Below are 12,754 nucleotides of genomic sequence, written 5' to 3' on the forward strand. Positions count from 1 at the left end.
TAACCTTAGTCTTATAAGAGAATTAAATCTACATTTAAACTGCAGTTCAGTTACATAACAGAAGTCCTAATCTTTGAAGCCATGACCATGTTAACATCTGATGTAAGTAAATAATTTGCCAACACCGTCTCACAACTATCACTTTTTAAAACATACTATTAAATTACCTGAGCAGTTAGAGTTGTCCCTTCCTGAAATATACTACACCCAGTATTGTTATACAGCTATTTCTCCTAAACACTAATTTTGTTCATGCTATCTGAGTTGGACAGCTGTCCTTCCCTAAAACATTGGCCTGATAGCATTGCAGTATAGTTCTTCATTGAGTATATTGTTTAGACAGAAATGGGATCGACAGTCTTTGTTAATTAAAAATAACAAATAGTCGTTTGGTAGTATTGCTGAAATAAATCAGTGTATTGAAGCTTTTTTGCCTTGCATTCATCAGGACACTTCAAGATTACCGATGTAAGGGAACACAACAGTTTTGTGTGAGAAGCAGATGCTGATTGGTTGACAAGTAGACTCTGGTAGAGACACTGCCATGGAGAATGCATTAGGTAGTTCAGTCAGCTGCCAAACATTGTTTGAATTTGCCACGCTTAAATTTCAAACAATGCTTGGCAGTTAATTGTCAGTCACCTCGTGCATTCTCCTTGGTCATGTCTCTACCAGTCAGTCTGCTTGCCAACTAATCAGCAGTTCCTTCTCATACAATATAGATTGTTGCTTTCCCTTTGTATCATAGAATCCCTGCAGTGCAGAAGGAGGTAATTTGGCCCATCGAGTCTGCACCGACTGACTATCTTACCCAGATCCTCTCCCCAATCCTACCCCTACAACCCCACACATTCACCATGGCTAATCCATCTAACCTACATATCTTAGGACACTAAGGGGAAATTTACCATGACCAATCCACCTAACCACATCTTTGGACTATGGGAGGAACATCTAGAGGAAACCCACTCAGACATGGAGAGAATGTGCAAACTCCACACAGTCACTCAAGGCTGGAATTGAACCGGGTCTCTGGCACTGTGAGGTAGCAATGCTAACCACTGTGCCGCCCTACATATTGGTATACTTGCAAAGCGTCCTGATGAGTGCAAGACAAAAGGCTTTGGAGTCACTTTTTTCAGTAAAAAAGTAACAGTATAAATTATCCTTAATTTATTTGAGCACGTAATTCAAATTTGTGATATTTGTGTGAGATAATATTTGAACAAATAAGTGATGTTTCATTATATCTTTACATTGAAGCACTCACTGTGCAATTTAGAAAATAGCATGTGCAAAACAGCAATGTAAACTTTAATGTTTTCCTGCAAAATTGAATCTGGCATCGTGCAAGGAGAGCTCCTCCTAGAAATGATGGGTTCTCTAGAAATAATCATGCTCTTTTATGAGCTGTTTATGCCATTGGAAACTGTTTTTCATCTTGGTATGTTCCTGACTAAAGAAATTACAAGTATTTTCTTATGAGATTAGGTTAAGAGAGGTCATTATGGGTGCTGTCATTACAATTCACTAATTGTAAGTTAATATGGGTGTGTTACAACATAGTATTGCTCATTACAGTTAATACATTATTTTATAGTACAAGAAAAATAATTTGCATTGCCCTAATAATCAACTGTTGGTATCCAATCTGACCAGGCCTCAGTTATCACTGTTACTGTCCCCAGCATACTTCTACATTGCTGTTACATTCATGGTCAGTACCTGACAGACTTGGATACCTTTTAAGAGTTTGCCTAGCCCTGATTATTTAATTTCAGTGACATTAATATTGCTTATTTTGTTCTGAATTTTCCCCTGCTTAGGTATAATTCATATCTCAGTAAAACAAATTTCGTTTCTAGGTAAGGGAATTTTCTGCCTTATTTCTATGATCATCCTTTGCTTAACGTTGCTTTTTATCTTTAGTTACAATTGAGCTCACTTTCTAAAACTGAACCAATTTGATTTTATTTACAATTCCATTTTAAATTAATTTGATTTGTCACTATTTTGTAATTGTAGCTCAAATTCCAGTCTATACATTACCATTTTACTGTAATGCTTTGTAAAAGGCTTAATTGTATTTAATCAGTTAAAAAAACTGTTTTTATAAGTTAAAATTAGTCAATGTTATGGAAGCCATTTGATATATAATGGATTAATGTTGATATGAAAGGCAAGCAAATTAGTGTTATGAAAGGCCTTTAAAATAGAATTTTTTAAAAAATCAAATTGGTTGAGTATGAAGACCTGAGGTGAAAACTGTCAAGGAAGGAGATATCTTTTCTCATCTCAGTCGTTCTGGTTTCAATCTTCACTGAGCTTATTTGTCTTTATTTATGTTGTTGGATAGGTACCAGTATGGTGGTATGCTGAAACAACTTGGCTAGGGGTTTTGATCCTGGTGCACAGGTATTCAGCACTAAAGGTGTTGGGGCCAATAAATTTTGCCGTGTCAATCATGCACAGCCATTTCTTAACGTCACATAGTTTGAACCAAATTGGCTGGATGCAAGTATCTTTAGAGACTCTGGAAAGAGGATGCCATTTACACTTGCTCAGACACCTGTAAATATTTTTGCTCATCTTTGCACTCATGTCAAGTTGGAAATTAGGGTAATCATGTAGATTTAGCTTGCAGTTGTGTTACTAGGTTGGTGAGATGGTCTCCTGGATTGATGTTTTAACAGTTGGGATGCTGATGGTCCACAGTATTTTAACTGTCCAGTTTTTTGGGCTGCTGTGTCTGTCCCACTTCACACATGGGTGTGCCCTCACTTTGAAGATGGCAAAGATTATGGCACTTCTATTATTACAGATATACAAATTTGGTTGATTGGTGGGTTTGTTGTTGAGTAAGATACTTCTTTGACTCTGTCGCCTGACCGGCTCACTGACAGCAAGGTTCACGGCCTGGTCATTGATGCTATTACCTTTAAGGACATTGAAGTCCTTTACACAGGAGTTTTGAGCTTTGATTTCCACTGCCATATTTGTCAGTTCAGGATGCAATCAGTGGTAATTACAGGGGTTTTCTTGGCATTTGACTTGAAACTTCATTGGGTCCAAAGTCAGTGCTGAGAAGTTCAAAGACCACTGACAATATGCCACTCTCACCCCATTTCCCCTTGAGCTATGTGCTTCTGTTGGGACAGGGCATACCTGGATATGGTAGAGGATGTTTGGGATGCTGGTTGATTAGTGAATATGACTTGGATGTGGGATGGCTCACCCAATTTGACCACTAGCTCCAGATATTAGTGCTGAGGATTTTGTGCCTTTTTTCCAGGTTTGATGTCTGTCATTACTCTGATAATTCTCTTCTGATTCTGTTCTGTATGTTTGTTCTGCAACTGAGTGGCTTTTTTTGGCTGCGTTAGGGAGTATCAAGAGCCAACCATACATTATCAGTCTCTGGTCGACTAGTTGACGAGTTGCAGGATGAATGCATCATTAGTCCCCACGTCAATAAACAGCCCATAGACGACTTAGATTCTCAAGTTGAATTCTAGCGACAGTGTCACTGTTTGTCATCCATCACCAAATCTAGCAGTACCTCAACAAATATTATCTGACCTTGCTTTCTACTACCAAAAACACCCAGTACAGCAGGGCATCTTGAAGTGGAAAAGTAATCCCATATACCTGTTTCCACTACCAACTGACCTTTTGAAACACTTCCTCTTCCTCACTTGCCTCCCAACAGCAAGTTTTAAGTTCATGGACTTTTGCCATGAAGCTAAAAATCATTTGTTCACAGGCTTTTCTTCATTCCCCTTACCCATCAAGCAAAACCTCTCTCCAGGCTCCATCTTCCCGAGCTCTTAATCAGCATCTTTGACACACATTTCCTCATGCCTCATCACAATCATCATGTTCATTAGACCCACCTCCTGCACCTTTCATTCCATTCTAACGAAACTGCTAAACATCCAACTTTTCTTGTTCCATTGACTCTGTCTACACTTCCTGCTGCCTCGGCAAAGCAGCCAGCATAATTAAGGACCCCACGCACCCCGGACATTCTGTCTTCCACCTTCTTTCGTCGGGAAAAAAATACAAAAGTCTGAGGTCATGTACCAACCTACTCAAGAACAGCTTCTTCCCTTCTGCCATCAGACTTTTGAATGGACCTACCTTGCATTAAGTTGATCTTTTCTCTACACCCTAGCTATGACTGTAACACTACATTCTGTACCCTCTCCTTTCTTTCTCTATGAACGGTATGCTTTTTGTATAGCGTACAAGAAACAATACTGTTCACTATACTAATACATGTGACAATAAATCCAATTAAACTAATGTGAACAGACCATCCTCCAACGTCAATCCTTCAGCTCAAGGAGACTACCCTTGTTTTGTTCCACTCTACCCATCCAGTCGCAACCAGAGCATCTCGACCCTGACTTCCCTTCCCACTCTACACTTATTTCTGAAATTCTCTGTGGATCTGCCCTGGGTCCTCTCTTCCTCATTGACATGGGATCAGTTGAAAACACTCATGCCTATCACTTCATCGCTTCTCTTAATCACTTCATTGTCAGATATTTATCTAATATTGAATTTAGATGAGCAATAATTTTATTTTCTCCAGCTGCAGTGGATTAGCATCAACTCGCGCCTCAGGCTGAAGCAGACCATTTGCCTTCTCTGCGCCTTATCCAATTTTTAAGATCTTCAGAAATTAGTCTATTTCCAACTTCAAACATAGAATTCTACCTTCGCTCTACCTCGACTCATTTGCTGCTGCAATCTTCAACCATATCTTTGTCACCAGCACACATAGCTATTCCTGTACAATTCTGGCTGGCCTTTTTTCCACCTGCCATAAATTTAACTGATTCAAAAATTGGCTGTCCTACCTATCCCATATCAATCCCATTGTCTATCACTTCCATCTTTGCTGACCTACAGTGACTCCAGCTCCATCAACATTTCAGTTTAAAAATTCATGTCCTCAGATTAAATTCTTCATGGTCTTTGACCCTCTTTATCTCTGGTATCCTCCTTCACCCACCCTCCCTAACTTCCCAGTCTCTTCATTCCTTGCACCCTGGCAATTGACTAATCTCCCACACCTCCACCATCAGTAGGTGTTGTCTTCAAGCCCCTTGAACTGTCCAGTTCCCTACCTATGGTGTCCTCTGCTTTCCCACATCCCCATTTCTTTCCTCCTGTAAGACCCATGTGAAAACCCACAAGTTTGGTCACGTTTTTGGTCACCTTTTCCCAAATCTCCTTGGTTTAGCATCCAACACCCACCTACTGTAAGAATCCTTGGGATGTTTTACTACAACGGCCCAATATAAAGTTGTACATCAAGTATCCCTTGTATGTTCAGTGAAACATTACTGTTTATATTTCTACAACACAGAGGACGATGCTGGTTGCTAGATTTGGTTTCACAAGTAGGCCATCCCTTTAATTTAGTGCAGCTCCTATGCGGGAAGTAATGATTACTTACCTCAGTTGTCATTTTTTAGTTAATGGCAGTGCTGACCAGTGCACTTTCCAAACACCACTTGGTGCGATTCGCCCTTAAACACTTGCCGAATTTGTGTAAAAACTGGAGTAAATCACGCTGGTTTTTTCAGCTGGAGTTTAAAAAATAATCTCTCTCACTCTGTGCACTACTAAGTACACTAGTGTGAAACATGGTAAAAAATTAGTGGGCAGGGCCTATCCGCTGGTGAGGCTGGCAGCATAGCGCTGAATGGAGCACTGTGCATGCGGCAATCTGTCAGTGTCAAGGTTGGCATATGCACAGTGGCCCCTGTTTGCTGGCCTCCTGATTGCAGGTCAGCTCAATTGCTGGCCAGCCCTGCGACCCCCACAACACTGGCCGTGTGACAACCCCCGGCCCAAATCGCTGGCCTCCTTCCCTCTCCCCAATCCCCACTGCAGAGTGGCAGCGGGCCCCCTATTGGACCCTGTGCCCTTGGCACTGCCACATGCCTAGTGGGCAGTGCCAAGGTGCCCCTGGCCATTTGCTCTTTGCTCCCTGGCAGTGCTATCGGGCCCAGACTCTCACTGCAAAGATGGCAATGACTAGGGGGACACAGGTTTATTTGGAATCACGAGCACCCAACCTACTTGGGGGCCTCGATTGCCCCCCCGCCCCCGCAATGGTGTTGGGCTGCCAGCTCCCCGTAAGTGGGGAGCCACTGTAAACACCGTTGGAACAAACAAAGAACAATACAGCACAGGAACAGGCCCTTCGGCCCTCCAAGCCCGTGCCGCTCCCTGGTCCAAACTAGACCATTCTTTTGTATCCCTCCATTCCCACTCCGTTCATATGGCTGTCTAGATAAGTCTTAAACGTTCCCAGTGTGTCCGCCTCCACCACCTTGCCTGGCAGCGCATTCCAGACCCCCACCACCCTCTGTGTAAAATATGTCCTTCTGATATCTGTGTTAAACCTCCCCCACTTCACCTTGAACCTATGACCTCTCGTGAACGTCACCACCGACCTGGGGAAAAGCTTCCCATCGTTCACCCTATCTATGCCTTTCATAATTTTATACACCTCTATTAAGTCTCCCCTCATCCTCTGTCTTTCCAGGGAGAACAACCCCAGTTTACCCAATCTCTCCTCATAACTAAGCCCCTCCATACCAGGCAACATCCTGGTAAACCTCCTCTGTACTCTCTCCAAAGCCTCCACGTCCTTCTGGTAGTGTGGCGACCAGAACTGGACGCAGTATTCCAAATGCGGCCGAACCAACGTTCTATACATCTGCAACATCAGACCCCAACTTTTATACTCTGTGCCCCGTCCTATAAAGGCAAGCATGCCATATGCCTTATTCACTACCTTCTCCACCTGTGACGTCACTTTCAAGGATCTGTGGACTTGCACACCCAGGTCCCTCTGCGTATCTACACCCTTTATGGTTCTGCCATTTATCGTATATCGTGAAACACTCCTGACGGTGGGGGGTTGAAATGCTGGCAGGCCCGGAGATTTCAGTCCCAGGCCTGCTAATGGCATTTAAATATGATGTGGAGATGCCGGCGTTGGACTGGGGTGGGCACAGAAAGAAGTCTCATAACACCAGGTTAATATCCAACAGGTTTATTTGGAATCATGAGCTTTTAGAGCACTTCCCCTTCATCATGCTCACCTGATTAAGCTTGTGATTCCAAATAAACCTGTTGGACATTAATCTGGTGTTGTGAGACTTCTTACCGGGCATTTAAATAGTATGCAAATTAGACACTGCATACACAATGCAGAAAAATTGGCGCGGAGCTGACTGTGCCGGAAATCGGGTGCTGGGAGACGCACCCGGGCCCAGGTGCTCATCAGGAAGCCTGTGAAACAGCCCCTGCTGGAGTCTCCCAGCCTGCTGTGGTAAGAAAACACCCCCAGATTCTGTTGGGATCACCATTCTCTTAGAATTGAGTTAGAAAAGAATAATTTTAGGATAATGTAGGTTGAAAAGAACTGAGCTATTGAGTAGATCCCAATTCAGAATTTGAGCTTGGGCAAATGGGGATTTTGAAGATGAGGACAAAAACTGAATGAGTCCATATTGGACAAATTGATCCAGTGTGAGGATGCCATCAGTCTAAGAATTGTAAAGATCTTACAGAATAAGTCATACTTTCCCAATGCTAATATTTCTGAAAAGAAACGCAAGACAAACTTGAGCCAAGATGTATTTCTCCACCAGAAAACTAAATTACAGGAAATATTTATTAGTAAATAAATTTGAACTTCAAATATAAGTACAGCTTTTTGCAATGCTAGACTCAGTTTTACAACAGGGTGAATTATTAACAGTTAAAATGAGTGTAACTCTTTACTCTCCTTTTCCTCTCCATTTGGTCTCCTAACATGCTTCAGTACTAAAACCCAAATGGCTAGTGTGTCCCTGAAGCTTCTACTAACTTATCCTCAATTCCTCCTTCGGTGGGATTCTTACTGTCCATGCACCGAATGTGGTGTGTACTGGAACTACAGATAATCCCCATGCAGCAAAGAAGCTTTCACTGATCAGATATTTTCTCTCTCTTGCAGAAAGAACCCAACCAGCCTACTGAATGCAAGCAGCAATAGGAGCGTGGTAACAAGGAAACACCACTGCCTAGAGACTGATGCCATGTGATAAAGCGTATCTAAAATACTCTTGTGCAGTTGAGGTGACCCCCCCCCCCCTTTCTGCAGCACAATCTTATTAAGCTAAACACTATGTTTTAAAATGCATGGGTTGCTCTTTAACTTCAGATTTCTTTTTCCTACTTTTGGCTTACTTTTACAGTGGAAACATTACAAAATTCTCTACTTCAAAAATGCAGAAGGGTTTGAGACTGCAAGGTAAAGCAAGCATGCACTCTGCAGCTTCAACAAACACTGGTATTTTGAAATGTAGTGAGTGTTACACGCTTGTCACTTGCAAATAGGGGCAGCATTGCTCAGTGAGTCAGTGGTGATTTTCATGGACTTCTGAGGTGCATCTTTCCTGTGCTGCCCAATGTTTGTGAGCAGCCACTTAGTTAATAGTTAAGCATTTCCTTTGCCATTAATATTTATATTTAAATGCATTTCAAAAGCTTAATTTTCTACAAAAAGATCTGACTGCGCTGTGGTCACTGTTACTGTTTTAATCCAAAATAGTAATGGTTAACAAAAATATATATATACAGGGAGGCTGCTCTGAAATCTTGCTGTCACTGACTTATTTATTACCGTTAAACAGAACTTACCAACCAGCACGTGAAAAATATCCTATTACCTGGACACATTAGCTCCAGTTGCAGTCACTTCATCTCCAGAAAAGATGCACATTATGATGTTGTGGGAGTCATTACCAGTTTTCCTGTGGAAGTAAAATCTTTAACACAGATTTTTTTTTAAATTTTTATTAATTTGTGTCCAGCACACAGCACTGTGTCCAGGCATAGAGTGCTCCAGCCTTACCTTGTTCTACACAGTTGTAATGTACCTTAATATGCTGTTTTCAATTTGTACAGAATAGCCAGAGTATTCTAATAAAGTTGTGCAACATTATAGAAGTATTTTTTTTGTTTTGGCCATCATGTTGATTGCGAAAATGTAACGGTTCAGGTTAGCATTTGGATTAACTATTGGACAACTTTTTTTGGAGTTTGGCTCAATGAAGTACTTCATGCAGAGTGTTAATGTAAAAAAAGGAAAATTTCCTTGAGCCTGAACTTGCTCAAATGGTGAGATTTCTATCAGAGAATCAATGTGGCCTCCACCTGGTACTTGTACGATATTGGCTTGGCTCCACAGCAAGGACATCTTTCATCTTGTGGTGGTGCATGGCTGCCATACTGAGTAATACAGATTCAGGTGTTGTACCTGTTAATTCTCAGATACTTTCAACCAGTTTACTTCAAGGTTTTACCCCGGTGGCCTTATTTGCAAGATGGACAAAGGACAAACACAGTAAAGGTTCAACAAGTTTATTAATAATAACACTATTAAACCTTAAATTACCCACATAAAACAAGAGGATACCCCAGCAGATTCAAGTATACTACCCGTAAAGATGGTTTGGTTGAACTGCAGGCCCGATTCTCTGAGTCCCTCTGGTCTGTCTTCATGAAGGTGAGTCTCCATGGTAGCTTCTTCCTTCCTTCCTTCTCTGGTCAGTCTTCCGAATGGTCACTGCCGTCTCCCCTGTCGAGTCTTCGCTGCAGTGTGTCTCAAAATGTGTCCCTTTATCCCCCAGCCTGCTTGCCTTTCCAGAAACTTCTCTGGCTTCTGGCCAATGAGGTCCCAGGAGGGGGTTCCAATACCCAGTGGGTTTCTTGATGTCTGCCTGACAGGACACCAGGGTCCGCCCCCCCAGGTGTCCATCTCCATGTTGTTGAACTTGTTATCAGATAAGGTATCTACAGGAACTCTTGGTGACAGAAAGTCTGGCTTGATCTGCGCTTCTAACAATAGGCCGATGCATTTCAATGAGGTGCAATGATCTCCTGCTAAGTCGGAGAGTAGAGTGTAATGACCTTTGATGGGTCAGGCCCAGACACGTTTGTGTATTTGTATAATTGGCCTGTCTGAGGTTTGACTGTGTTTGATTTCAATGTGCCCAATTCTTTAATTTAGGATATCCAGTTTTATCAGCCTTAAAACTAGGCCCTGTTTATATCACCACACAGGGCTGGGCTTCCATGTGTTTGAGGCCATCAACCTAGCCCTGCCCAGTCACAAAAAGCTGAAGAGCGCTAACACAAGCATAGCTACCAAAGCTGTTCACGTGCTGTTGAATCAGCTGAACCCATGTCAGAACAGTGTCATCCACTGAATTGAGTTGAACTGTAAATGATCAATATATGGAACAAGAGGATCTAAAATATGAATTGGCACAATACGCTCAAACGCTGAGCATTCAGTTCAGCAGGCCGCAACTTAGTAGCCGGGACAATGACAGCTGATTGCCAACAGCAAGGAACAGGAATGCTTATCAAATGATTTCTGAAAAACTAGAGAGCTGTCGACTGATGAGTACATGCCTGAAGAATTTTTCCACTGATCTAATTTTGGGGTCCGTGATTCACTTGCTTGTATAGTGTCTCTGTTTCCCATCTTTAAGGCGGCAGTGGGTGGCACAGTGGCGCAATGGTTAGTGCTGCTGCACCTCAGCTCCAGGGACCTGGGTTTGATTTCTGGCTTGTGTCACTAAATTCAATTGAATTATGATCACTGACCAAAATGCTTCTGCAATTGTACCCTTTTCACCTCCAGCTTCATTTACCAAAAGGAAGGTTTGCTATATACTGGCTAAATCGGTTCTCCTGAATGCATTTATTACTCAGCTATTAATTTAAACACCCTCCAAGCATTCCAATTTAATGTGATAAAGAAAGACGGGAGTCGACTCTTAATTCATTCAACAATCTCCCTTTATTCAATACTTTAGATACCAACTCAAACAGTTTCAGCACTTTAACTCTTTTACTGAACTTTAACTTTTAACTGAACATTAACTCTAATTTAACTGAAAATAGATATTACTGGGTTTTAGGAAAACTGGCCAGGTCTATTCCCGATGTAGAATCTATCCTTGTAGTCTTCTCTGGAAATGTTCCTCTGGGCACACTTATTGTTGTGATGGTGAATCTCCATAGCGTTATCACTGGAAACACAAGACTGCACATGTCTTTGTCTATAAATGCTTTCACATGATTCCAGAAGATTCTGTGCCATCCAACCAATCACATGACTTGAACAACTAATGAAATTACTTGCAAATGACGCCATTATGCATGGTTCAGACAGCATCTAGCCCCCCAATAAAACAATGCCATCAGGTCTACCACAGAGTAAACAGCTTCCCATATTTGGTCAACACAAAGCTTCAGATCTGTTTCCCAGACCAGATCATGGCTCACAGCAACTTTACAACCTGCACCTGGTTTTAATTATAAGTTGACCAAAAATCCTAGCATGCTTAACTGTCAGCTAGAATAGTCCATTTAAAAGCCTATAGTGCCATTATTGTCATTAAAATCATTGCTGTAGTCATTCTTTCCCTGTTTACACATTTTAAGAATGCTGCACCCTCTATAGCTTCCACTCCGTTACATTAGGGTAGTTGAAATCCCCGACTATTACTGACCTATTGCTTCTGCACTTTGCATCAATTTGCTGATGAATTTACTTTTTTATCTCCCTCATATATATATATATAGACCTCTGTGTGATTTTCCCCATTTTGTTCCTCAGCTCAAGCCATCTGGCTTCATTTGTGCATATCATCCATCTTGTTTCTGTAACTAACAATGTGAACCCCCTCTTGCATCTGAAAACTATAAACAAGAATGTTGAGCTGCTATTGTTCCCTTTAAGCCATATTTCACTAGTTATAATCTCAAGTGTCTGTTTATGCTCAGCTCATCTGCCTTAGACTCGTGGCATTGTATACTACTAATCATTGACCAACTCATTTGTTGCCTATTTTCTGGTCTTTGCTTTCTCTAGTATTATCCCTGTAGAGATCAAAATCCAAAGAACTAAATTTACCAAACAGCCCCAGTGAGAAAACCAATGGACCAGATTTCAATTTAACTTCAATCAAGCAAAATCAGCAGAATCATGATTTAGTAAACAGATCACGATATAAATTACACTTTAAAAGCAAATACAAGATGGATCTAACATTTACTAGGCCGTCTACTCTGCATCTATGGCAATAATTTCAGCCACTAAGTTGTTCAAAGCTCTGATCTTCCTCAGATACAGTTCCAGCTGCTCTTCTTCAAGGAGAGACGATGGCCTAGTGGTATTTTCACTAGACTATTAATCCAGAAGCTTAGCTCATGTTCTGGGGATCTGGGTTTGAGTCCCACCATGACAGATGGTATTTGAATTCCATTTTAAAAAATCTGGAATTAAAAGTCTACTGCTGGCCATGAATCCATTGTCGATTGTCAGAAAAATCCATCTGGTTCACTAATGTCCTTTAGGGAAGGAAATCTGCCATTCTTACCTGGTCTGGCCTACATGTGACTCCAGAGCCAAAGCAATGTTGGCTCTCATCTGCTCTTGGGCAACTAAGGATGGGCAATAAATGCTGGCCAGCCAGTGACGTCCATGTCCCACGAATAAAAATTTTTAAAGGGGGATTAGCCATTGATTTGCACTGACAGCAGCTCCCAATCAACAGCATTCTACTCTTTGACAAAATGACTTCACCAGAACCTTTTGATGACATGGATCCATCAATATTACCTTTATTCAAGTTCTCGGTGACAACCCTGTGCACTGTATGGCCAA

At 41.6% G+C, this 12,754-nt stretch overlaps 1 protein-coding gene across 2 annotated transcripts in view; it reads left to right on the top strand.

The window, feature by feature from the left end:
- The window catches only part of nap1l4b (nucleosome assembly protein 1-like 4b), a 107,877-nt gene extending 98,853 nt beyond the window's left edge, over nucleotides 1-9,024 (top strand). The window contains exons 15-16 of one of the 2 annotated variants that reach the window (XM_078220495.1): nucleotides 1,827-1,865; nucleotides 8,027-9,024. In XM_078220495.1, coding sequence (XP_078076621.1) covers nucleotides 1,827-1,832 — 6 coding nt within the window. In that variant the 3' untranslated portion in view covers nucleotides 1,833-1,865; nucleotides 8,027-9,024. The remainder of the gene's footprint in view (nucleotides 1-1,826; nucleotides 1,866-8,026) is intronic. The other variant, XM_078220494.1, reaches the window with a different exon arrangement.
- Nucleotides 9,025-12,754: the final 3,730 nt, after the last annotated feature.

The sequence above is a fragment of the Mustelus asterias genome, chromosome 9, assembly GCF_964213995.1.
Source record: "Mustelus asterias chromosome 9, sMusAst1.hap1.1, whole genome shotgun sequence".
NCBI classification, from domain to species: Eukaryota; Metazoa; Chordata; class Chondrichthyes; order Carcharhiniformes; family Triakidae; genus Mustelus; species Mustelus asterias.